The following is a 26488-nucleotide window of genomic DNA, read 5'->3' on the forward strand; positions in this document are numbered from 1 at the left end:
ACTTACTCCTGCTGAGGTGACTGAGTCATCCTTTTCATTAAAGTTCATTCTCTCCCTCTCTTTCTCTGTCCCGAGCATAGCGCGAGACGCTCCGCGAGGTAGTTGCTAGGCAACGTAGTGGCAGGCAGCTGCGGCGTCGCTGGTTGCCATGGCTACGGCGTGGCTGGGTTTTTGATTTTGAGTTTATTGAACATAATCATGATGGGGTTGCATATAGAGTAAGGTATACAGAAAGAGGTCCCTTAGTGTTAACACTGCAATGATTGTGAACACTGAAACGCGCACGCTTTAGAGCTGGCTTAAACAGCGTCGCTGATAAAAAAAAAAAAAAAACCCTTCCTGCCCGACTTGCACTTGCAAAGTGCGGTGGAAGGACACAGGCGTAACAAAACATCATTAAGAACATCGCAGAACATCGTAAAACATTTTATGCGCGTTTTCGCCCACATTTGTCGGGGCGGTCAATGTTTACCAGCCCGGCAGGCCCGCACAGCCTTTAGATCAGATTGTACGTGGGGGTGTGCACGCGAGAGAAGCAAACGGCTGACCACTTTGCTTCGTGCGAAGTGGTTTTTCGATCGGAGGCTCAATAAAGCATATCGAATTCGTGAAGTGCAATCGTGTAGTTGCACTAGGCCAAAATATTATGACTCTTGAAGTGGGAAAAAGAACAGGCCCAAACAAGACTGGTTCTTTTCAAGAGAAAAATGTCACAGTTTCGCCCTAAGGGCGAAGCAATGAATGCGATAGCAACACAGCAATGTCATACGAAGTAAGGTGAGCGGCTTTGGTAGCAATATGAATTGTAGTAAACATGAGCTGATTAAGTAAGCAGGTGTGCTGCGGCGTAAGTAGACCGACATGAAGAGAGACTCGATGACCACGAGAAGGCGCGTGTGAAACGGTGGTGTTGATGAGAAGCGCTTCCCGTGGGCAGCGCGTGCGAAGGGACACACCTGTAGCGCTGCACTGCCGATCCGGGCAGCATTGCATGTGTAGCGTGCGTTGGAAAATGTGGCCCGACTATTACTAACTGAATGAACAAGCGTGGTGTGAGCGCGCACAAACAAACATGAATAGATCACACTGAATGACTGCAGACAACGACCGTCAAAACTCTGGCAGCAAGCGGATACGCCGCAGCGGCGAAGGTACGTGCGGTCTATCGCTTCAACGGAAACTGAGCGGCGAATGCACGGCGCATAAAGGTCAGAGCCGTGTGGAGATAAGAGACGGTGCGAGCGAGCGACGAGCGTGGTTGTTGGCAGAGTGAAAGTGCGCCCCCCCCCCCCCCCCGCTCCCTCCGGCGCTGGCTTCCCGCTTCCTTGCTTGCGCGTGGGAGATTGAGTGCGTTCGCTCTCCGTGATAGCGCGCGTCCCCGCACGCTTCCGCTCGGGCATACGGCACGCGGCGAAGATTTTATCTATAGGGAACCTCACGGCGACGGCGACGACGACGGCAGAAATCCGGTTGAAGTGTCCATATAATTGCTATCGCAATAAAAGAAGACGAAACGAAAGAAAAAGAGAAAAGAGTATCGGTCCCAACAGGCGTCCTCACACAGGTCATTCGTCCTCTCAGAAGTGTCCATCATTGCCCGGAACTAAGCACGGCAACTTATCAGTGAGGGGTCTTTCTCTCTCTCCCTCTCTCTAACACACACACACACACACACACACACACACACACACACACACACACACACACACACACACACACACACACACACACACACACACACACACACACACACACACACACACACACACACACACACACACACACACACACACACACACACACACACACACACACGCACGCACGCATACGTCTTTCTGTGCTGGCATAGTGCGTGACAAGTGGTCCCCCAATTAACCTCTTTTGCTGAACCGGCGCAGCATCTTGTGCAATATAAGATGAAGCACAAGGCTACGGTACGCCACATTTTACCAGTAGACTTCCTCACACTGCAAGAACGCCCAGTGGTGAAGCACAACACAATAGCTAAACAAGGACCGACTGGCGATCGCTGTACTTCTCGTCAGATAGCAGCACTTACGGGTAGCAGGAAAGACTTTAGCAGATACGACGGAGAAAATGAATGAACGAATGGTAACGGCATAATTTACAATAACATTCGCTTTTGCACAGAAAAAGCAATTTAGAGGGATCTTATTCATACGAGTATGTTGACGACTTTGGACCTCGTATTTTCACACTAACTATCAGCATGGTTCAGGACGAAGTAACGCGGACGACAGAATACGCGTAGTGTCCACTCCCTGCATTGTTCAGGAGTTTTGAAGACTACTGGAGCCTTCGAAAATGAAATCCCTGTTGATGTTGGCCTTCAGCCTGGAAGTTGAGAATTACTTTGCTGGAGTCACTAACGGAAGTGCAAATATGTGTGTTTCATTTGAACTCTGCCCTCTCAATTGAAGCATAACGAACTTTGAATGGACATGTGCCTTAAATGTGAGCTCCTGCGTTCTGTAGCACACCTACAAAGTGTCGCGCGGCGACATCAGCTACACTGCAAACGCTCGCTCGCCGAACAGACTTTTGAAGATCTTGCGCGCAAATACTGCGCAGAAAGAATCATTCTCACCAGTTGTTGGTAAAGCGTTTGGGAGGTCGTTTTGTCAGCGTCACAATGAAATGATTATACTAAAAGAAGTACGCGGGGAAAGTTGGAGTGCGTAAAGATGAACCACTTTTGTTGCATGCACCAGATGCTCTACGCCAAAAATGCTGGCCTATATGCGCTGGCCTCTGGTTCCCGGGAAAACATTATTCATGCAGTTCTTTATAATATCACCCAAAATACGTATACGGATCTAGTGGCGCTTTATACCGAAGCTGCATTGTGCGAATCTTCCAATAAATAGATGCGACTTGAACAGTTGGTGTGTTCCATTATACAGTTGCAACGTTTGCCATAAAATCGCTTATTCGAATCATAATAACTCAGCCTACTAAACTGTGGTCTTTCTTTTTTTTTAGGAATTAATTTCAGACATCAGCTGCACTGAATGATGTTGCTTAAAAAGCTCGCCTCGATCTCTGCCTTCACTGCACTATCATAACTGCGAATTATCGTAATTGTTATCGGAAATGCACGCAACAGAGAACTTTCGTAGGCATGTGAAGCGGAGTGGATTCACGCTCATATCGTGTGCAGTGCGCCTCCTCCAAATACATATATCTATAAAGAGAGATATAAACTTTATTAAACGACTGTATATAGGTATGCGTAGATGAAACGAAGGACTCATTACTCACGAAATAGCGATTGCTCTCAAATATCAGATTTGAAGGTTATAAACTAAACATTCTTCAAAAAGCGTAATCTGCTTATTGCGTCATGTCAATCACTTCTGTGCAAGCAAACAGACGAAGAAGGTGCACGTTGCCTCCAAGTGTGTTGCGCACTGCAAACTTTGAAAACGTACCACCGTCGATTGCAGTCGTCCCTATCCGCCGGTGCGCACAGCCAGGATGGAAAGGAAGCCGCCGATCGCGCGAGTTGTCCGGTCGACGAGTGCGCTCTCCTGTCCCAGACCTAGATATATTGAGCGGATTGACCGCATAGCACAGTGGCCCGTCGCGAGTTTTTTTTGCAGCGAAAGTCGTCTGCTGCGCCGCGGCATCGACTGCCCTGTGCAGCTCCTGCCATCCGGTGGCGACTTGGGATAACAACGGTGCGTCATATGGTCGCCGTGTGGCTAATTTAAACATTACACTAGCAGAAAAAGGCGTGTCAGCCAAGAGAAAACGACAGCGCTCAGACTAGTGACAGAAATGACGACAGAATATTAGCGCGTGCCGTGTCGTCCATCTCTCTCGTTCATCATCCTTGTGACTTAACGATGAACGCTTCAGCGTGTGCGCGCGCGCGTGCTTTGAACTTTGTGTCTGTCGTTCTGCCTATATTTCAGCCGCAGGAGTATAGAGCGGAGATAGGGTGGCGAGGGCCGATCATGTCGAGGGCGTCACTAAAGGCTACCACAAACCAAACTTTTGGGAAATAGGCCCTCCATAGTAGCCTCGAAAGGTCCGGCAACTATGGTGGGCCTATTTCCCAAAAGTCAACACGCAACCTGAAGGAAAGGCAGGCAGAGTCGTAGGAGGTTTCCTTGCTGAGGTTGACGTCATGCTCCCTCCTAGTCTTTTACATTATTCCATGACCAGAGCAAAACTACGACCAGACTATGACTAGAGCTATGACCAGAGCAAACCACCGCTGAAATGATGTGCTGGGCGTCTTTAAGTGATGAGGTTCGTCCCCGCACCCCCACGAGATGTGGAAGAGTGTGAAGTGGATGTGGAAGTGTGTGTGGAAGAGTCACCAGGGGCAGATGCCGCGATATGTTATAGTGGGCACATTTTGCTGTATCTGTGTAGGCTTGGGAATGTGTTAGTTTGGATAAGTCTAAGAGCCTTTTCAGGGCTGAGCTTCTTGTGAGGGGGAGGATAAATCCTGCGGTTGAGCCGCTGGATCTCGAGGCGGTCGCAGTAATTGGATGGCAGGGGAACGAAGGTAAAGCGTGGGGATTGATGGGACGATTGGTCTTGCCCCGCTCGGTTGATGAGCGCTCGAGTGATACAGAAACTTCGTTGCGTTTTCTAAAAGTGCTGAAAGGAACCATTGAAAAGAAAATTCTAACCGGAGGCCTCAAGACTGTGCCGAGTCTCAAGCTCCTCGCGGAAGTTCGCATATTACCACCAAGAAAGGTTTACTTCTCGGTAATCGACTCACTTAGCATTTAAAAAGAAATCTGCACACTTGTGGAACTTTTGTTAGGAATCTGCATCCTTGGACTTAAGTCACAGTTCCCGCTTTTTACAGAACGAGGCATAATACTTAGGTGCCGGCACGATATCGCTGGAGATACAATGCCGCCGGCTAGGTACCGTATATTGGTGGAGCGTGTTTCGTCATTCGAGACGCAGATGCGATAAATGTGTCCACCGTAGCCATTCCTTCCGACATTGCTGTAGATTCCCTCAAACAAGGCGCAAATCCGTGAGGGCGATTGGCCATACGATCGACGACAGTTGAAATGACCAGGCATAAATAACACCTCGCTAAAAAGCCTACCAAAAGGCAAACACGAGGGCGCTTTCATTCATAGCTTAAACAATGTCACCAAGACAAAGCGGACTAAGTATGGCATCCAACAGAAGTTTAGAAAGACAGTGACGATTATATAAGACTATAATAGTCTATGTTAACGAACGTACGAGTCTAAAGTTAGTTTCTATAACAAAGCTTGTGACATAATAGCCAATATAATAGTTTTGTACAGTAATTTCACATGTGGCTGCATTTCTCATTTTTTGGGGGGGAGGGGGGGGCAATTTTAGCGGTCATTCATAGCGTTTAGGCTATATGTAAAGCGCGAAGCAATTCAAACGCGATACTCGGAGCACACGGCAGCCGGCGCCTTTTGCGCCACCGGCGGGGTTTGGAAACATCGATCTGATGCATTTTAACAACGGAGCTGTCACTCCCTATGGAGCGATGGTGTTCACAGTTTCGAGCGAAGTGGAGAGAGGTGAGAGAAAGAAAGAGAGAGAGACAGACAGACAGCCAGAGAAATAAATAAATAAATAAATAAATAAATAAATAAATAAATAAATAAATAAATAAATAAAATGAACTTTCTTGGAGAGGTGGGATTCGAGCCCGGGTACCCACGGTCCGAAGGCGAGCGTCATAACCAAAAAAAAAAAAAAAAAAAAAGAACCCGGCGATACACCCACGCTTGCAGAACATGCCTTTATGGGAACCATATGACTGCGTTGAACCGACCATAATAACACAACTTGCTATGGGCGAGCGAAAGAGACACAGAGAGAGAAAAAGAAAGAAAGAGAGCGAGAGAAAGAAAGAGAAACACAGCTAGAGAGAAAGAGAGAGAGAGGCGGGATTTGAAACGCGGTACTCACGGTCCGAAGGCGAGCGTCATAGCCACTACGCTATACACCCAGGCTAGCAGGGCTCCGCTGTTTCATCAGATTTCACAAGCGCACAAGCGTGGCACCTGCTTAATTTTTGTTTTGGTATAGGGCGAAAGCGAGAGCCTTTGTGACGCATTGCCACTGCATTGGGCCCCCCAGGGATCACCAAGCACTCGCCAGTGGCGCAAACAGCGCCGGTCGCCATGCGCTGCGAGCATCGCGTTTCAGTTGCTGAGCACTGTAACACGGCCGCTGGATTAAAAAAAAAAAAAAAAAAAAAAAACATATCGAGTGACCATGACTGTACATACAGGGGAATTTAAACCTGTCATTTGTCAACAACAGTCCACTCTACGCGATTCTTCGAGAGCGATTGTGCCGCGACCTGTCTGTATACAAACATTCCGTACAGTCGGATTGCGCACACCGAAAAACACCGTCCTCCATTTGATTGACGCGGCGATAAGCCAGATTATTTTCCTTGTTTTCCGTTGGACAAGCGTGCTGTTAAGCCGCTTTTCTCGAGCGCTTGAGATACAGCGTGGGGGGCCAGGACTGTGTCACGCCTACGTGATGTCACGTCAGGCGAAACGAAGCAAATGAATAATAAACGGACATTTTGCGACATTTTTTAAAACAGCAACCGCGTAAAGAACCGTCAAAAAGTGAATAATTTATGAACGATTCAGGGAAAATATCAGACTAATAGTTTGCCATGTAAATAAAATAAAATAATATCTATATACTTCGTAATAACAAAACATATATCTAATTAAATGATAGTTACAACGGTCTAGAGAAAGCGTGCATCTGTCAATAAATTCTGAACTTAGATTTGATATGCCGCATGCAACTTGTTAAGTTATAATGTCTAAAAGAAGGGGGATCGAATGCAAGACAGCACACGATTAACAATTTCGTCCGGGGTGACGAAGGCGAAAATTTGTTAGCGTCCCCCTTAGTAGTCGGCATTGGCCACCATTACGGCATTTAGTTGCCACTGGCTAGTGTTCTTGGTGGTGACCCTTGGAGGTGACGCATGAGGTAAGAGTTCTTCGAGCTCGCTAAGCCATTTGCTCGTACCTTAAGCTTCATCGACATATTGCATAAATGGGCGACCAGGCGTTCTTCACGTCCGTCACTGGGTTCTGAATTCACCTCTAAATCTATGAAATCTGCGGTGACAACGTAATGCATCAGAAGTGTGTGTTCGGCCAGTTTCTCACAGAAACATTATCTTAGTATACCAAGGAACATAAAACGTGTTTTCAACATTCTAAAAGGAAATAAGTTAACCGTACGAAGACACGGCGAATTGTCTTGCTTACGAAGCTAAAATTCGTTCACCTAAACGCTGTTCGTTAGATCTCTGTCGTCACCGCACTTCATTCGAACAAATGGCTTAGCAGACGCCGTAGCGGGCACTCGTCGCAGACCACGGAGATCCTGTGCGAACGGTGGCCCGCGTCCTCTCCGGTGCAGGCCGGGCAGGGCGCGTCAGAAAGTCCACGTGCACTTGTCCTCGGGGTTCATGAACGAGCCCAGGGAGCAGTTGTAGGCGTCCGCGAAGCCCCGAAAGTTGCGCAGCGCACCGTTGACCGCGTGCCACGCGGGCGGCTCGTCACCGGCTTCGAGCAGGCGGCCGAGGAAGCGCTCGTCGTTGCTCTCGCAGTAGTTGAGCGCGTAGTACACGAAGTACAGCTTCTCAGACGAGAACCGCTCGAGGCCCCGCAGGTACACGTCCCCGTCCAGGGAGGCCAGGAATGCCCTGAACGACGGTGCGGCCGCCAGAACGTGCGCGAGCAAGGACCAGCCGGCATGTTCCGAGCGCAACGACATGTTCCTGGCGGCGTCCTCCTGAGCCGCGCTGAACGTGACACGCGCGGCATGAAACAAGTTGAAGAGGGAACACAGTCCCGTTCGAGAGAGATTTCGTTCTTTCAAAGGCAAGTAGCTTTATGCAGCCCCTGCAGTGATTTTAACTCATGCACAACTCACACGACATCCGTTGTCAATAAATAGCGGTCACTCAATGTGAAGAGCCAGATTAGGAAAAAAATTCATGCGCGCATGTACTTCCTATAAGCCTCTACTTCTCAGGTAGCCATCTATTAAAAAAATTACGGGCCTTCACATAATAACAATCTCTTGTCCGAGCTGCAGTTAATGCTAAAAATGTTTAGCTGTTTTAGCTTAGTTTGGCCTGTGCTGTATGTTCAAGCCTGGAAAATTGTCATATAGCAAGTATCCCTCAAGCTGCCAGCACAGGTTTTTCTTCCTGGCACTACTCGTAATTTTATTGCGATAGCAATTATATGGACACTCCAAAGCAGATTTCTGCCGTCGGCGTCGCCGTCGCCGTGAGGTTCCGTATGACGTCAATGGAGATGAAATCGTCGCCGCGCGATGATGATAAGTGGTTCTTGAGGGGAAAGGGAAAGGTTGGCGCTATCTTCTGCAGCCCTTGAGGGAGCACGGCTCAGCGCTCGCCGCGCGCCGCCGAACGCTGTATGTGCGAGTGACGCGCGCTTTCACGGGGAGTGAACGCACGGCGGAGAACAAACGCGCGTTCTGTGCCGTGCTCCCTTAAGGGCTGCAGAAGTAGGCGTCTCTTTCCTCCTCTACAATCACCATATATGTAGAGCAAACGCGCCTTCTTCTGGCGCACGAAATGCCGTGCGGGGAGGGGGGGAGGGAGGGGAGGGGACGTTTAGTGCCTATTTATATGAGAGGCTCCGGCAACAGTCACCAACGCCGCACGCATTTTGTGCGAACGCGGGCAAAACGCCGACGGCGTCGACAACAGTTCTCGTGTTGCCGGTGCTGCTGCATGTCCAAGTTTATACAGCTGATAAAGCCACTATCATTACTCCGTATAGCTCTCTACAAATTTGCTATCGCAATTGATGCTTCGCCTTTCAGGTGAAACTGCGACAACTTTTTTGTTTCCAATAAATATTGATCAATTGAAAATCCTTATGCAGCGCACTGACTTGAAATTCAATATGAGAAGCTGTCTCGTAAGCAATAAAAAAATCGTATTGTTAAGTGAAAAATAGCTATAATCAACTCATAAACGGTGTATGATAATAGCGATCACATTTTCCGATTTTTTTTTTCATCAGTGTTATGATTGGTATGAACTGCGCAACTTGAAACGTACAACTTGAATATTTCGGCCACGCTCCGAACTGTTTCATTACACACTAAGCTACCCTCCAGTGCAACCTTCTCCAGCAAGTCATCCCAGAAGTGTTGTACGGTATAAAAAAAGTCGCAGTTTCGCCCGAAAGCGAAGCATCAAGAGCTACCAGCTCGGTCATCAAATAACAAGACACTGCCCTTAGTCTTATCGTACACATTTTGGAGTAAGGATAGCAGCTTCATCGGCTGCATAAACGTGGACACATTCGCTTACTAACTGAATTAACAATCATGGTGTCAGCGCGCACAAGAAAACAAGAACAGATCCCACTCGATGACCGCAGACAACCACTGTGAAAACGTTGGCGTGAGCAAGTGCGGCAACAGGTGCGACCGAAGGTTCGTGCGGTCTATCGCTTCAACGGAAACTGAGCGGCGAAAGCATAGCGCATACAAAGGTAAGAGCCGTGTGGAGATCTCTTTCAAGATACGGTGCGCGCGACAGCCCTCAGCCGCACAAAGTACAAGTACGCAGTTGCTGGCAGAGTAGAAGCCGCGTCGCCTCCCTACCGCCGCGCTACCTTCCCGCTTTCCTCCTTTCACGTGGGAGATTGAGTCGCCAGTTCCCCTTACACCAGGTCGCAAGATATGGATTTGATGACGCAGCTAAACGTCGCCTCCCCTCCCTCCCATCCCCCCGCTGCTCTCCGCCGTGCGTTCGCTCTCCGTGAAAGCGTGCGTTCCTTGCGCGGTTTCAGTCTCACATACAGCTTCGGTGCGCGGCGACGATTTTATCGCCGTTGTACTTTATACGTAACCTCACCGCGACGACGACGGCGATGGCAGAAATGCGCTTGGAGTGTCCATATAATTGCTATCGCCATAAAACCGAAACGGCTATTAAGACATCATGTAAGGCCTGGAAGACTGTGGGAATACGAGAAGCAACTTTTGCATGTCCAAATATTAGAAAAGCTATCATATGATATGTGAATATTTGAAGTGCCGCAATTACTGAATACCGAACTCTGAAAGTAAGAGCAAGCTACAAAACACTAAAGAGTAATGTGTTACCTTCTAGATAACTTAGTGTTACAATTTGCATTGCAAAGGAATGCGCTACAGTACCATTCTGTTTTCTCCGGAGATTTTGTTTCACCTAAAAAAAAAAAAAAAAAAAAAAAAAAACCGTACTCGTTTTTTAAAAGCTGGCGCGAAAAAAACAAACAACCTTTGTTTAGAGTAATCAGTGCTTCTCATTTACCAAGTTGCTTGCAAAAGTATCCTGCACCAAGTTAAACACGAGTAGAAACAGTTACGTACAGTCCTGCGCTAAACTGGCTCCAGATGCAGGAGCGGGCGTCGTCGAGGAGAACCCAGGACTTCTGGTGGCCCGTGTGGTAGAGGAAGTCAAGCGCCTTCAAGTGAAGTAAAATGTTTCTGTACTTTTCATATAAAGGAAACATTCACAAGTACTACTGCTGCCCGGTGCAGCCTGATAACGTACATCTTGACCGCCGTATGGCTGAACAAAAGTTATGCTGAAATAGGCTTCAATGGGAGCGAAGGCGAGATAAAAAAAGTCAGTTTCGCCCGAAAGGCGAAGCATCCATTGCGATAGCAAATTAGTAGACAGCTATACGAAGTAAGGATATTAGTTTTATCGACCGTATAAACTTGCAAACATTCGCTGACTAACTAAATTATCAAGCACGGTGTCATGCGCGCACAGATAAACATGAACACAACTCTCTCGATGACCGCGGAAACTCGCTGTCAAAACGCTGCAGTCAGGAAGCGCGGCAGCAGCAGCGAGCTAATTGACCTTCGTGATGTCTCTCAGTTCAACGCGAACTAAACGTCGAAAGCACAGCGCATACGAGGCCCTACCGGCACTGGGTGTACTTTGTTCCGCGCAGGGGACAAAGTACGCCAACGTCGATATTTGCCCAGGTCGCAGATCACTGTCAAGATACGGCGCCCGCGCGGTCGTGCCGTAAGCAGTAGAGCGTCCTCCCCCCGCAGTGCCTGGCGTGCGACAGAAGATGGCATGCTTCCCACCCGACTTTTTCCCTCGCGCGCTTGAGATTGAGCCGCGATCGTCGGCTGACCCTCGCAAGCTTCCACTCGCACACACAGCGTACAGCGCGAGGCGACGATGTTATCGTGTTTGCACTTTACAGTACCTCACGGCGACGGCAGAAATGCGCCTATAGTGTCTATATAATTGCTATTGCAATAAAGAGTCGCAGTTTCGCCCGAAAGGCGAAGCAGCAGAGAGCCATACGAAGAAAGGATAGTACTTTTATGAACGTGTGAACTTGTACACATTCGCTTGGCAACTAAATTAACAAGCATGGTGTCAACGCGAACAGCAAACATGAAACATCACACTCGCTGACCGCGGACACTCACTGCCAAACGCTGGCGTGAGAAAACGCGGCTGCAGCAGTGAGCGAAGTGACCTTCGTGCGGTCTACGCGTCAACGCAAACTGAGCGCCGAGAACACACAACACGCACAAAGCTACAAGCCGCCGACGAATCTAGACTCTGGCCCCAACGCAGATCGCTTTGAAGATACGGCCGCGCGCAGCCGCCACATACGCAATTGCAGCCGGAGTAGAACGCCGCTCCCTCCCTCCTCTCCCCCCGGTGCCTCGCAACGTTGAGTGCCTCGCGCCTCCGGCGCCTCGGATGCTGCTCCTGCTCCCTCTGCGATCTTTCTCTCCTCTAATCTGTCAATCCCACTTCCCCTCTGTGCAACGCGGTTGAGGTGTCCTCTATTGAGAGACAGTTATCGCATTGCACTTAACCCAACTTTTCACCCCTTTCCACAACAATCTCCAACCTCGCAACGTTGGATGCCTCGCAACGTTGGATGCCTCGCGCGTGACTGAATGAGTGAGTGAGTGAGTGAGTGAGTGAATAAACTTTTATTGGGTCCAGCAAAACGCGATAAAACGCGCACCCGGCTAATCCCACGACGGGACTGACAGGTCTAGCCTGCCAGCCCGATCACGGGCGCGCTGGACGGCCAGGATTTGGTCTTCAAAGAGGGGACTTCGCAAGAGTGCGTCCCACTCTTCCTTGCTGAACTTCGGGCCCAACGACTCGCACTCCCAGAGCATGTGAGCCAAAGTAGCAGCCTCACCACAGGCCGCGCAACAACAATTCGGATAAATATCAGGATATATGCTGTTAAGAGACACCGGATTTGGGTAGGAGTTAGTTTGCAGGAGTCTGAGCGTGACCGCCTGCGGCCTGCTTAGCTTAGGATGAGGCGGCGGGAAGACCCTTCTCGCTAAGTAAAAGAATTTAGTGACTTCATTGTGCGTGATAGGCGAGTCCCTGTGGTCGGGGGGAGAGTCGTCCGATCCGAGGGCAGCGCGGTCGGTAAAGCCACGCGCAGCCTCGTGGGCAGACTCGTTGAGGTTCAGAGGAACCCCCTCGACCACCCCGACGTGGGCAGGGAACCAAAGGATGGAGTGTGTGGAGCTGTCGCCTTGTTTGGCGCATTTCAGAATTTGAACTACCTGCCGGGCTACCCGGCCTTTCTGGAATGCCCTGACGGCCACTTTCGAATCGCTATACACCCTGTCTCTCCGACCGTCTTGCATGGCGAGTGCAATGGCAACCTGCTCGGCCACCTCGGGTTCCGTCGTCCGAACTGAAATGTCCATTTATCGCAAGTAGACCGCGAATGCCCTGTTAGCACAAAAGGTATCAGTATTGGCGTTGAGGGGCTAAGGCTCCGCTTGTTGTGAGGCGCCTTTTAACAGCGAAGCTGTTTAAGCCAGCCGCAATTTATGGTGCGTATCAAGAAACTGCGAAAAAATAAAAGAAAAAGTTGCAGTGGCTTAGCTCGGCTATGCCAGGATATACGTAGCGTTAGCAAAGGTTCAGCTGATTATTCTTAGCTCTCCTGGTTGTCTAGATTGTCAAGGATTAGCTTGATTGTCATGCTTACTGCTGCTCCAATAACACACACGTGGTATACGTATTATGTGGCACATGTATATAGCCTTCTTCTGTTCATTCCTCCTACGCTCAACCGCTAATTGCCAGGCAACTACTTCGGGATCCGATGAGTCAAGCTTCTCCGTTCTTCTGCGCTGTTGAGCAGCATTTGCGCTCTCCTTCTCCATGGCTATACCACACTGGCAAACGCCAGTCAGAAGCGCAGCGGCTCCAGCGCAGTGTCAGACGGCGACTGCACAGCGAGCGCGCGCCGGCGCCAGTGCGTCTATCACGGCTACGACGTCACTCCTCTGGAATGCGCAGACCGGCGGCGGTGAGTCGCGCGCGGCGGCTGCGGAGTGCGCGAGAGGTGCCGGCTCCGGTGGCCCCGGTGCGCAAGCCGTGTGACATCACTGATCCTTGCGCATGCGCAGCACGGCTCTTGATGTGCCGCGCGAAACGGGCTTGGCTAGGCCAGTGTAGCTAACGCTACAAAATAGACTTCCTTGGCGAGGCCGCGTACCCCCAGTCCCAAAGCGAGCGTCGTAACCACTAGGCTATACAGCCACGATTGCAGAACATGCATTTATGCGAACCTTATGATAGCGTTCGAGCATCGCCGTCTGCTTCCACAGCTGGCGTGTTCGTACGCTCGTGCTCTGCGAGGGGAAGACGTTTTGCGCGCTATGAGAGTGAGAGTGAGAGAGAGAGAGAGAGAGAGAGATACGCATTCACGGAGCGGGTCTCCTGGGACGTGGTGTCGGCATTGGAACGCGGTGTAGGTGATTAATTATCACTTGACGTTGATTTCCACAAACGCCTTAATCCGCTCATGACTCTTTTATACATAGGCAAATAGGACGGTTACATATCATTGTGAAGCAAGCAGGTCATATTACGAAAATACCAACCTTGGCGAACACGAACCGGTAGACGCTGGTCGCTACGCGGGGTCCCAGCCGGGCCATCTGGAGCGGAACCAACGAGGGCTCGTCGGCGTCGGCGCGGAAGAAGTCGAACGCCCCTGGAGGCACGTCGACTCGGTCCTCACCGACCGCTGCCGAAGTCCTCAGCAGGCCACCAGTCCAAGGTGCGTCGAAGAAGATGCCTGTCAAGTAGCGCTGGTACTGGTTGGCGTTCTTAAGCTTGATGAGCAGCGAAAACTGCTGGTGGACCGGTGCTCGCCCCACCTGCAGGAGAGTGCAAAGAGCGCAAAATGCAGTCAAAGTGCGTCACAATTGAGGACCCTCGCTTTCATCGCATACCACAATGCATCTGCTGGGTGTCCCCAGCGACAGCCGGTGGCACAAGAAGCGGTGGCCGCCTTGAGGGCCGACTATTGCGTTTGAATCACTGAGCACTGTACTTTTATGTTTATCCTTTCTTATATTTCAGCACCACGTAATCTCATGTCGACGTATATTTGCTTTATTATGTTCTCAACAGCGTCGTTTAATAAGAGGAGGACCTCTGATATGATTTGATTACCTTGGCGGCGGGGCACGATGAGTGGCGATAACAGCTGTACTAATGAGTGACGCATCGTGGTCACGCCACGCGCTTTATCACGTCAGTTGTTGTACGAGACTGAACGCGCTTGAAGAGAAGAAATAGAAACCCGCAGGCCGAATGAAACAGCTGTTTTTGTAAAGATATTACAGAGCCATTTGAGGTGCGTATGCAACCTTGGGAGTATAGGCCAAATGGTCGCATACCTTCGAATAGAAGTAGTCGACGTATTTGGCTCGCAACAGCGCAGTGTGTGCCCAGTCTGGCATGAGGGCGGTCCATTTGGCCGAGCGCAGGATGCGGCTCACGTGGTTGAGGAACGGTTTCGGGAACAGCGTGGCCATCTCCTCGTAGACAGCCTTCTTCAGCGCATCGACGAGTGAGACGGCCCGCAGGCGCCTCAGGCTCTGGCCGATGTCATCGCGCGCCGCGTACAGCGATAAGGCGGGCTCCAGTTTATCGAAGAAGCGCACGCAGTAGTGTTCTCTGCTCAGTGGTGGATGCCACTCTGGAAACCTTGGATAAAAGAAGAAAACCGGACATATTAATCCAGGGAAATCCAGGGTGTGTGCTGCTGCAGTAGTTATTGAGAAAAATAAGCAGACGGGCGCGGTGGAGTTGTAAAGCGCGACGGAGAAGCGGGAGCACAAAAAAGGAGCACCATTCACATTTGTAAACCTGATAGTTGCTCTTTTGACAAAGATTACGCAACACCCACTATTAAAGCCCAGAGTGGCGCGCTCTCAATGACGCTATATTACACAAGGCCGCTGGTACACGCAAACTACACTATCTGTGCGTACGCCGCTAAAAGGAAGGGGGGCCGTTATTCGTTCTCAATTTCCGATTTTCCTACTTAATCATTGACACCACGCCATGCAGGTAAGCCTCAGAAGCCACCAGACAAGTGAATGCTTATACCCTGATGTGCACTTGCATGCACCTATGACATAAACCACATTCGTAGCATGGCTGCAGGTGCACGTTTGGCCATGGCCATGCAGGGTATACAGATTGGCGGGCTGTCGTACAGTATCATGTGGTACTGAATCATGTCAAAAACAACAGTGTTTGATACGAACTGCACATCATAGAAGGCACGGCTCACGGCCAGCGAATGATCAAAACATGCTCAAATGCAAGCTCGCTGGTCTAGTGTACTAGAGGGCGCGAACACATTTCAATGCGCATGCATCAGAACAGGGAACGTGAGAGTTATACCGTCAGTGTGACCCGCCGCGCTAGGTTAGTGGCTGTTAGCGTTGCGCTGCTACGCTCGAGGTTGTGGGTTCGATTCCGGCTGCTGTGACGGCATTTAAATTGGGGACGAAATGCAAAAGTGACCGTGAACTCAGATTTAGATGCACGTTAAAGAGCCCCAAGTCGTTCAATTTAATACGGACCCCCACACACTCCCGCGTGCCTCATAACCAGCTCGTGGCTTTGGCACGTAACCCCCTCCCCAATTTTAAAATACCGACAGTGCGAAACCGTAATCAATGCGGCACGTTACCAACTATTCGTCATGACTTCATTGCGTGGACGCGGCCTAACATACCTATAAGACTGGGGCACCACGCAGCAACCATTGGAAAAAAAACCACCGAGCCTGAGCTCGGCAAGTCCTTTTGCTTGCTGTCACGATGACATGACCAGTTGCGTGCTATATTAGTCACTTGTCTTGACCATGATCACATGTTGAGCGGAAGGCGCCGACAAAGGAGGGCGGTAATACTGGTGCGCGGCATTACGCGTCCAGCACATGGTCTCGAGGTACGTAAGATTTCTTCATTCTTCATCAACTACGTAAGGAAGCCAAAACAAAATTTCACTTAATCTGCATGTCGTACTGCAGAGATTGATTAAGCGAGAACCGTTGAACCGATATTTCCTAGTACTTGAGCGAAATTAGCACTGAGTATTAACGCAAACACGACGTATGAGTAAATACAACGTACGGTTACAAACATTCATCACTTCGGGATTCAGGAAAAAAAAAGAGATGGCAGGAATGTCCGCAAGTAATCCACGAGCTCAATAAACGTGAGTGCTTTAACAAGACACAGGCGTACATTGTTTACCCTAGGTACTATATCAACCTACTGTTCTTCAAGGAGCGCATTTCTTTTGATGGTCTACAAGCGACTGCAAGTAAGGGGTTAGTGTCTCATATCGACTATCTTTACTGCTTACTATTGTCACCTATATTTTATGAACGAATTTATTTCAGATCAGTAGTTGAACAGGTAGCGTTATGCGTCGTTGCTTCAGTTTCTTCATGTAGAGTTGTATGGCTGTAGTAGTAGTCACGTGCAGGTTTGCAAAACATGGATCCGCATAGGTTTAAAAAATTTTTGTATGCTCTAGCGGTTCGGGAGAACATGTGCCGACCAATAGCTGGGGGGCGAAAAAACAAACACTAGTGAAAGCAGCCAGTCGATAACAAATAGTTCTGAACAAAACACCTTGTGAATTCAGCCCCTAAGCTCTAAAATCGATAGACACTGTTCCTGTCAGTGGTAAACTGAAAGCTCGATATGATGGTAAAAGCAACGACAAACTCATGTGGCCTGATTAAACAAACGGGGACGCATCATCACTGCAGTTATATATGGACAAATGAGCCAGTACCTGGTCAAAAAAAAAAAAAAAAAAAACAAGAACAGAGAGGGCCTGAATGTCTATTTAGAGGAAAAAATCCCTAATATGTCGTTTGTAGATAGTATAAGAAGGGCAAGTCAACAGCGGTTGACATTGAAGAAAGACAAGGTCTTCTTGGACGCAATAGTGTACTATGTGGTTTGTTGTTTAGACAGACTAGACTATCTCCGGGATGAGCCCATATTTTTCGTTAACGCCGCACTTGCGGTTCCGATTTGAGGCGCGCGCAGTTTGAACGAGTGCATATGGGTTTAATATCGGCTTTCGCGACAGCGTTAAGGGCCCCGTGTCGCAGAAAATCCGGCGTCGGCATCGGCGTGCGATGTCGGCGTCCATGGCGGAGAAAATAATCCCGATCCACTCCAACCGCGCAGGCCCTCCACAAGGTGCAAGGTTTTGGTGAACAAAAATATAATTTCTCACAGTGAAATCCGTCGCAAAATGGTAAAGTACGACTTAACCACAACCTACAGACAAGGTGGCGTCGGACTGTTATTTGAATGTACGAGAAAACATAATTCTGTTACGAGGAAACTCAAACACAAACCCCCTTGCCGGCATTTCTACCCGACCTACAGCTGGTAGGTCGGGTAGAAGCTGGTAGCTTACTTGCGAAAATGATATTCAAATGGTGCTCGCATCCTGGGCAGGTCAAATTGGGACTTCACCTGCCTAAGGCATTTTGGACACGCGCACGCGTCGGGGCAATATCAAACAATTAATAAAATAATAAATGTGCTAGGGCCTTCACATTCTAACATAACACGACTTATATTGCCCCTGGAAAACGTCTTCCCAGCAATGCATTTATGTGAAACCAAAGTGAAGCCGACGTTAAGGGGATCGGTGTAAGCTTGGTCTTTGTAAGCTGGCTTTGCCACGTTATGTGTTGCAGTGGGAAAGGCTGCTTACAACGGGGCCCGATAACGGAGCTCGAACGGAGCCCAATAACGCTATCGCGTTTCACTCTTAAATGCGAAGCTCAAGGGTCCTCCATTTTTTTTGCGCTAATTACGCAATGTTACTATTCCGTACATTGCTCTACGCTAACTTAGTCCATCTTTTTCGTTATGAGCTCCATTTTCACGCCTTTATCGTTGTCCTGCGTGCACTGGAAGGCCTGCAATCGCCTTATTTTGAGGAAAGTGATCAGAAAGTGGCAGCCAGATGTTCAGATTCCACGAGCCCCAAATCAATCTGACACCGCGAAAGAAAACCTTGTCTTAAAAAAAGAAGAGAAAAGGAAGGAAAAATAGCGTAGCTTGCACTGGAGGTGCAATGCTTAAGAGACAGCGGAACTGATGGGCACCTAGCTAGTCCTAGCTTTTGGGCTAGGCTAAGCACTACCAAGCCATCCCCAGCATTTTGCGGAATTTATTGAGTATTGATCAATTATCGATTAGCTATTGATTGGCTATCGCAAGGTACTGGCCACGTATTTGGGCTAGCGGCTAGGCTAAGCACTACCAAGTCATCCCCAGCATTTCTCGGAATTTATTGATTTGTCGATTATCGATTAGCTATTGATTGGCCATCGATTAGCTATCGCAAGGTTTTGGCCACGTATATATTCGGGCTAGGTTAAGCACTACCAAATAATCCTCAGAATTTCCGGAATTTATTGATTGTTAATTGATTATCGATTAGCTATTGATTGGCTATCGATGGGTGACTAAGCTTAAGTAGTCCCAACCATGCTTATCTAGGCTTAACCAGGCTCAGCTTCTCTAGTTCAAAGGGGTATGTGCCATTGCGCTTGGACCCTTTCTGCACTAGCGCCAGGATCGGCCCACATTTTCTGCTTACGCGTCACGGACTTACGGCCAGCTTAAACAGCGCTGCTGTTAAAATTTTTTTTCAGAGACACATAAGACTGCTTACGTGTGGGAATGCTAAATCTCCATAGTCCCTTTAGTGAAACCTTTAGTCAGTCAGATGGCTGCGACGTGACGTGTGCAATCACGCGCGCACTATAGGCACACCTTTAGTCAGCCAGAACCGTGGAGCCGCCGTGCAGCTCGTCTGCAAGTCGTCTCCAACCTCTGAGGCCCGGGTTCAATTCCCACCCAGACTGAAATGTACCAAATTTTCTTACCAAAATCATTAATTTACTTTCTTTAAAGGAGCCTCACTGAGCAAGGGGACGTTAATCCAAACATTTTTTACGTGTTTGTGAGCGAAGTGTGATGTGGGCTAAGTGCGCGCCCACGCGGGCCTCATCTTCAAAGCGATCTGCGATGGGGACAAAGTGCATGCGCCGAGTGCCGGTAGCTTCGTATGCGCTCTGCTTTCGAAGTTTAGTTTACGTTGAAGCGAGACGGGAGACAGCGCGAAGGTCAATTTGTCCGATGCTGCTGGCGCACTTTCTCACTCCGGCTTTTTCACAGCGAGTTTCCGCGGTCATCGAGCGAGATGTGGTCATGTTTACCTGTGGGCGCATGACACAGTGCTTGTCTTTTTAGTTAGTAAGCGAATTTTTACAACTTTATACGGCCAAATAAACTACTATCCTTGCTTTGCATAGCTCTCTACTAATTTGCTATCGCAATCGATGCTTCGCCTTTCGGGCGAAACTGCGAGTTTTTTGGTACCATCGCTCGGTCACACCGCCGCCGCCAGATTTTCGTGTAATGGGGGAATCTAATGCTTTCGTATTAAAAGGAATCAATAAAGGAAAAAGCGATGACTCACGAGGACACGGCCAGTGCTCCCAGCAGGGAGAGCGACTCATTGTCCATCAGTAGCGGGGCCAGAAGAAGCTTGGTGCGGAACCCTAGGTAGGCCAAGATCTCCACGTCTTGCAACTCGTTGAGTGCCTCTTGCAAAGCGTAGAGGTAGCGCATCGAGTCCACCGACACGTACACCGACGAGAAGTTCATGTCCGCCTCGGCCATCATAGAGCGAAACAGCGCGTCCCACTTGAGCTTGCCCGCACTTGGCAGCTCCTGGACCTGCACCAGCCTCGGAGCCTCGGGCACGGTGGTGCCGATGGCACGCGCCAACGTGAGTTCGACGTTCAGCACGTTCACCTTGATGCCGTGTGTCAGGTTGTTCTGGCCAAGTATCATGTCCATCGCATCGGACACGTAACTGTAGTCGTTGCCGTCATCGCGCATCTTGGAGGAGTGCTGGATGAACGACCCCATCACCAGTGTGGGCAGGCCGATGGAGATGAGCGTCTCATTCGGGAAGTCGCTGTCCGTGGTTGGCTTGATAGAGAACAGCGCCGGCTCGTTGACGGTCCGGTAGAAGACGCCGACGCTCCTTGACAGCTTCGTGTCGCCCACGTCCCGAAACAAGGGCCACACCGACTTTCGCAGCCGGCTAGCCATGGTGCGGATGCTCAGGTACCAGCTCACGTTTCCGAAGCCGCGAACCAGCTCGTCGAACAGCGCTCGCTCGAAGTCTCCCGACTTGTGGTTCCGGCACTCGTTGTACAGGTCGGCGACCCGCTCCAGCTCTTCGGAGTAGCGCCCGAAGGCTCCGTCCACGAGATGGGTGAGGTGGTCCTGGGTCAGGGTGTCCACTGAGACCCTGGCAGAGCCGTTGGGCACTGCGACCCGCTGCGTCCAGCGCCCGCAGACGTGCGTATAAAAATCATCGCAGGGTGACACGGACTCATCCAGTTGCTCCGAGATGTTCAGCGCTTCCCGATGACAAGCCGTCGAGTTGCAAGGTTTAGGGTGTTCCATTACCTGGTTGGCACAGAGTGAGGCACGGCTAATCAAACATCAAATAACTAGTTTGCATCACGTGTGCCAAGAACGTTTTTCTTGGGAACTTCGTAGTTGACAGAAAAAAACGAATGTGTGGAGAGAACTCGTCGAAAGCCGCGGAGTACATATACTGAGCAGCTTGTAGAATTTTGTCGCTCGTTAGCTCGGCAAGCGCGACACGCGCACGGATGTTTGAAACAAACCAACATGGCAAGAGGTATATCGCAGTTTCTCCGAAAGCTTCGAGATGAACTTGTGAATGTGAAGGGCAAAATAAAGGGGGAAATTTCCCGTGTCTAGTGTCATTCCATGCGCGAACTGTTCGTTTGTTTGCGTCAGCGAAAGCGGAAACTTCGAGAGGCGCCTCAAGCAGCCCCAAAATGACGTCAAGAAGCAAGGGCTCGAGGAACAGAGCACAGCCGGAAATGTCTTCGAGCGTGCTTTCTGAACATTGTGTTTCGTCAGGGCATGCTATTAACTGGGACCAGGCACGTTTGATTGCCAAAGAAAAGAATCGAAACATGCGTCTTAATCTAGAGTCGCTTCACATTTATACGACGACGGATATTCTTAATCGAAACAATGAAAATTTGCCACCTGTGCGCGCTAGGTTTCTCGGACACGTCGTACGGCATGGTTAAGCGACTGTTTTATTGCTTTTAGCCTAATTTATGAACAATGCTTCCGTGTGGGAACCAAAACGTTAACCGTACTAGATCATTTGTGGTCGGTGTCTCGTTTTAGTTTATCATCTTTCATCAGTTTCACGTCCGTTGCGATCCCGGCTAACACGCCCACTTATTTTTTTGGTGGAATGCCAATATATCAGTTTAATATAGTGTTTAAGAACCGCGTGATGATTGTGTGTGTGCAACATAATTTTACTATAACAACATAATTTTACTATAACTCACCCCATACGTACTATAGACGAAGTTAAGGCGTCGTATAGCCATCAATAACTGTTGAGATTATCAGCATTTATCAGCATTATTTGTCAGCCTTGTTGCTTTTACCAATGCCCACAAAAGACTTTATCAATCCCCCTAGAGTGTGCTAAGAAACCTCGAGCCCTGACTCAACGTTGTCAATATAAATACGTGCTCATGATTGAGCTGTGGTGAGACGTTGAGCCAACTATCATTTTACAGCGCAGGCACAGACATCGACGGGTATGGGAGTTCCGTCTTTCCAACCACCTCAACTGCATTCCCGGTCCTTGACACCAATTCCCGCATAAAATACAGTAACTGACTATGAGGAAAACTTTGCGAAAAATTACTGAATAAAATATGGAACTCGTTATCGCACATCTTGAAGTGAAGCTACACTTGCTTCTAAAGACAACCAAGAAGCTGCGTGATTAAAATTTCAAAATCTAATGTAGGCTTGTGTCGGGTACGTAGCAAGCAGCCATAAGAAGTCTTGATTTCAGAGCTAAAAGTTAATTTTCGGGAATAATAATAAATATATACAGGCATTATGAGCATAGTTTCGCCCTTGGTGGTGCCATCGCTGCTCACCCCTTCTACCGGTTCCAATTAGGTTTACAGTCGGCAGCACTAGAGCTGATATGCTCCAATTTTCGGAGGCGATTCAATCGAATGGCCAGTCGAGGCACTTTGCGTGTATTCGCGGGCTGCATTCACGCTCGGAAAAACACTTATGTAGCACGTATTCAGCAACGGAAACCTGTACCGGGAGTTGCTCATGTTGCTCTGCAATTTTATCATTGACACTATTCATCTAATTATAATAATTGAGAATGTAATTAATTAAAACTATATAGTTAGGCGGAATGCAAAAAATAATGCGAGTATCTCCAAGCGACGGAAAACAACATTACCTAGGTTATGTCCAGTTACGTAGCATTTGCCTATATTTAACGTTTGGCCCAAGTTAAGTGAAACACCCTGCATACGGTGAACTGTGCAGCCTTCGCATTCTTCCCCTTCCCTAAACAAACAACAGGCCCGAGCCCTCGCCATCCTTTTCACAGCAAATAATCAACCAGTATAGACCAACCGACCTGCGGCAGCAGCTCGTCGTGAGCGATGGCAGCGTGATGACGTTGGGTGTGCAGGGGTTGGTGCGCCCTGCCACCATGCGGGTTCCCGCTGGCGCTGACTCGCGCGACAGAGTGATGGTGAGCAGGCGCATGGCCGTGGTCGTGGCTCTGCGCCATGACGACGTCGAATGCCGTCACGGCATCCTGCGCCTGCCTGTTCACGCTGGACGAAGCGCTCCTGCGAGCGGGAAAAACTGTTAGCCCTTCCACTGGGGTGGGGATGGAAGACCAGCGAAGCTGTACTATGGGGCGAATTATGCATTTACAATTATGACTATTATGATGTGATGGTGTAATTGGTTATTTGAACTATTATAGAATGAGAAATATATATGATCCGGTGTTCTCATTTATTTAGTGACCACAGGGACCATGGCCTTATGGTCACTACGGTACACCGCCATAGAGTGTACGGCAAAGGTTTACACGTTCTTCATAAACACGTCACCAGCGCCGCGCTCGTTCAGTGCGAACGCGGGCAAAACGCCGCCGCCGTCGACAACAGTTCTGCGCATTGTTTGTGTGACCGCACAAAACTGCTGTCAAAACACTGGCGTGAGCAAGCGCGTCAGCAGCTAGCGAAGGTTCATGCGGTCTATCGCTTCAACGGAAACTGGGCGGCGAAAGCACAGCGCATACAAAGGTAGGAGCCGTGTTGCAGATCGATTTCAAGATAGGGTGCGCGCGACCGCCCGGCGCCGCGCAAAGTACAAGTTGCTCGCAGAGCAGAAGCCGCAACCCCTCCCTCCCACGCTGCTTTTCCGCTGTCCTCCTTTCGCGTGGGAGATTGAGTCGCCAGTTCACCTTGCGCCCGGTCGCAAGATACGCATTTGGTGCCGCAGCTAAACGTCGCCTTACCTCCCTCCTTCCCGTCCCCCCACGGCCTTTCGCGCGACGGAAGTGGCGTTTGCTCTCCGCCGTGCGTTCGCACCCCGTGAAAGCGCGCGTCGCTCGCGCGCTTTCACTCGCACATATAGAATACGTCCAATGAGAGGTTTTTTTCAGCATCCGGACGCGGACCATCGAAGACAGCCCTTAACAGCTTTGCTGTAAAATGCGCAGTGCGGCTCGGTACAGTGCTGAAACTGGCAGAACAATTAACCGAGGTCGCACGAACTGTTCTCTTTGTGTTCATTTTTGTTAACTGCCACGGTATTCAACATCGATAATCTACTCTCTCAAATTTTTACCCAGACAAGCTCAGCATATTTGCGACATCTTTTATATTCATACAATAAAAGAAATTGAAAAACAAAAACAAAATAGTGACAGGTAGTTTGTGTTGGTTTTTTGTAACAAACGATGTATTTGAATGCTGTGTTCAGTGAAAATGACAGAAAGCGAAGATTATATATAGTTGTAAAAAGAAAATCGGAATAGAGGGCTCAGCGAAAGCTTGTAATCATTAATTAAGGTGAAGTATTTTACGTGGCAAAATATATAAATATGTCGACATAGAATTATTGTTCTCTGTGAGCTGCAGGTACTTGAGGTTTTCAAGTTCTCGCGGGTGGTGCCACCACACGCCGAGACAGTGCACGGTTTTTGAACGGTTTGTTCTGCCATAAACATGCGTGGCGTGTATACACAGATAAAAGCACGTTCGGCGACCATAAAATTTATGGCACTGTTCGGACATTTCAGCAGTGCGTTTGAGCTAAGCGTGAACGGCAATTTTAGCACCATAAAAGTAGCTTTCGGCTGATTCAAATCAAGGTGTCGCGTCGAGATTTTGAAGTTCTGCATCTCAAAAGAGTATCGCACTTCATCTGTTCGATATGATCAGGTTGGGCGCACGCATTTCGACACATAATAATATGCCTATTTTCCAACACGGCGCGTTAAACCGGGAAGTGCGAAACCTATGTATAGCACACAATACCGGACTCGTGTATTCAAGGTTTGTCCATGCGCTCTTGTGGGTTGAGTGCTCAATTGTTCCATTGTCTTCAGTCTTTCTGCTGTTTTAATTGTCATCTATAACACAAGAATATTGCCAAGTAAAAATGAAGCACTAATCTTCAAGGTAGAAGTTGCCCAGTTCCCGGTTGATAAACGATAGCGACAAATTGATTCTGCCTTGATTTAACCACGAGGAATCTGCGCTACGACGGGACTTCCTGACCGAAGTGTGCTTCCTCGTAACCGGACGTTCGGGCATCGACCATTCATTTTCGGGATTCCTACTTCCCGAGAAGCGCATGTGGCCGCGTCCCAGACCGATCTATCCCGGGGATATCAGTCGCAGCGTCCCCTGATGACCTGAAGCAGCGGGAAGCGATATAAATGTCCCAAAGCTGCTTGTCACTGCAGCATCATTTTTACGTCACGACATTGCATTTTAATGGGATCCCAGGCTAACTTGTCTGCAGCGAGTGTGCACCACTCCAGCGAGACAATGCTCTGGGTTTTATATACAGCGATAATACTGATACAAGTTGCTTAGGAAGAGTTCTGCCTCAGCTGTGTAAATTTATGTGCTATTGAAATAAAGGAACTGAGTGGAACATTTATAGCAAATGCTACAATGAGAACCACGGCAAATTGGCGGCATTGACTTGTGTTACATAAATGTGCAAATACATAATTAATGTAATGAATGTCTAAACTCAATTCCGTCGAGCGATATGTACCTGCCGCGCACGTATACCGCCGCGGTATATACGTACCACTGTACCGCCTCCGTTCTGATTCTTGTACGCGCAGGGGGCACAAGGTAGATGAATAGAAACAAGGACTACATGCCTACGAACAAGCTAAAGCTATTGGCAGCTGCTAAGCTTGTGAGACTCTTAATAAGTTCTGGTCTGCCACTATACGCTTAGTTTCTCATCGCACCTGGACAGGCGGCTGGTCAGGGCGCGCGAGCTGCTCAGGATGGCGGCCCGGAACGCCACGAAAGGCAGCACGCCCGCAAACAGCACCGCGATGGCCGCCAGCAGCAGGATGGAGAACTTGCTGCTGAGGAACCTCTGGGCGAGGGACTGCGCACTGGCCACCTGCACCTTCTGCCGCTGCTGCTTCTGCAGGTTGTCGGTGGAGATGGAGACGATCTCGTCGCCCGTGTCGTCGGTCCACATGGTTCGGTGTCAAGAAGGTGCTGTGCCAGATCGAGTACGACGAGTGCGTTACTGCCAGCGTGGTGACACTGCTTCGTGTTGCGTGGTCACCGGGGCTGCCAGCGCCTGTCTCGCGAGCGCGCGAACAAGATGATGATGATGATGATGATGCCTCAACACTTGGCACAACCCACTGAGGGGGATAGGCCACTAACCGGGTGGTACCCCCCCCCCCCCCCCCTGAGGCCGACTTAACCCCCCCCCCCCCCCCTTTTGTTTAACCCCTTTTCTTTCCTTACGCATTTGAGTACTGCAACTAAGATGTAAGACGCGCAAGCGTGTGCACACTCGCAAAAAGCGCATTTTTGACAATTTCCCGTGAAGAAATTGAAATTAGTACGGTTTAGAT

At 49.3% G+C, this 26488-nt stretch overlaps 1 protein-coding gene across 1 annotated transcript in view; it reads right to left on the minus strand.

Moving 5' to 3' along the window:
- LOC119461936 (uncharacterized) overlaps window positions 1–26488 on the minus strand; it is a 189516-nt gene that overhangs the window by 29591 nt on the left and 133437 nt on the right. The window contains exons 2-5 of the mRNA XM_037723300.2: window positions 22982–23198; window positions 19928–20931; window positions 14782–15091; window positions 13978–14256 (exon numbers count right to left, since the gene is read on the minus strand). Coding sequence (XP_037579228.2) covers window positions 13978–14256; window positions 14782–15091; window positions 19928–20931; window positions 22982–23198 — 1810 coding nt within the window. The remainder of the gene's footprint in view (window positions 1–13977; window positions 14257–14781; window positions 15092–19927; window positions 20932–22981; window positions 23199–26488) is intronic.

The sequence above is a fragment of the Dermacentor silvarum genome, chromosome 8 (assembly GCF_013339745.2).
Source record: "Dermacentor silvarum isolate Dsil-2018 chromosome 8, BIME_Dsil_1.4, whole genome shotgun sequence".
Taxonomy (NCBI): domain Eukaryota; kingdom Metazoa; phylum Arthropoda; class Arachnida; order Ixodida; family Ixodidae; genus Dermacentor; species Dermacentor silvarum.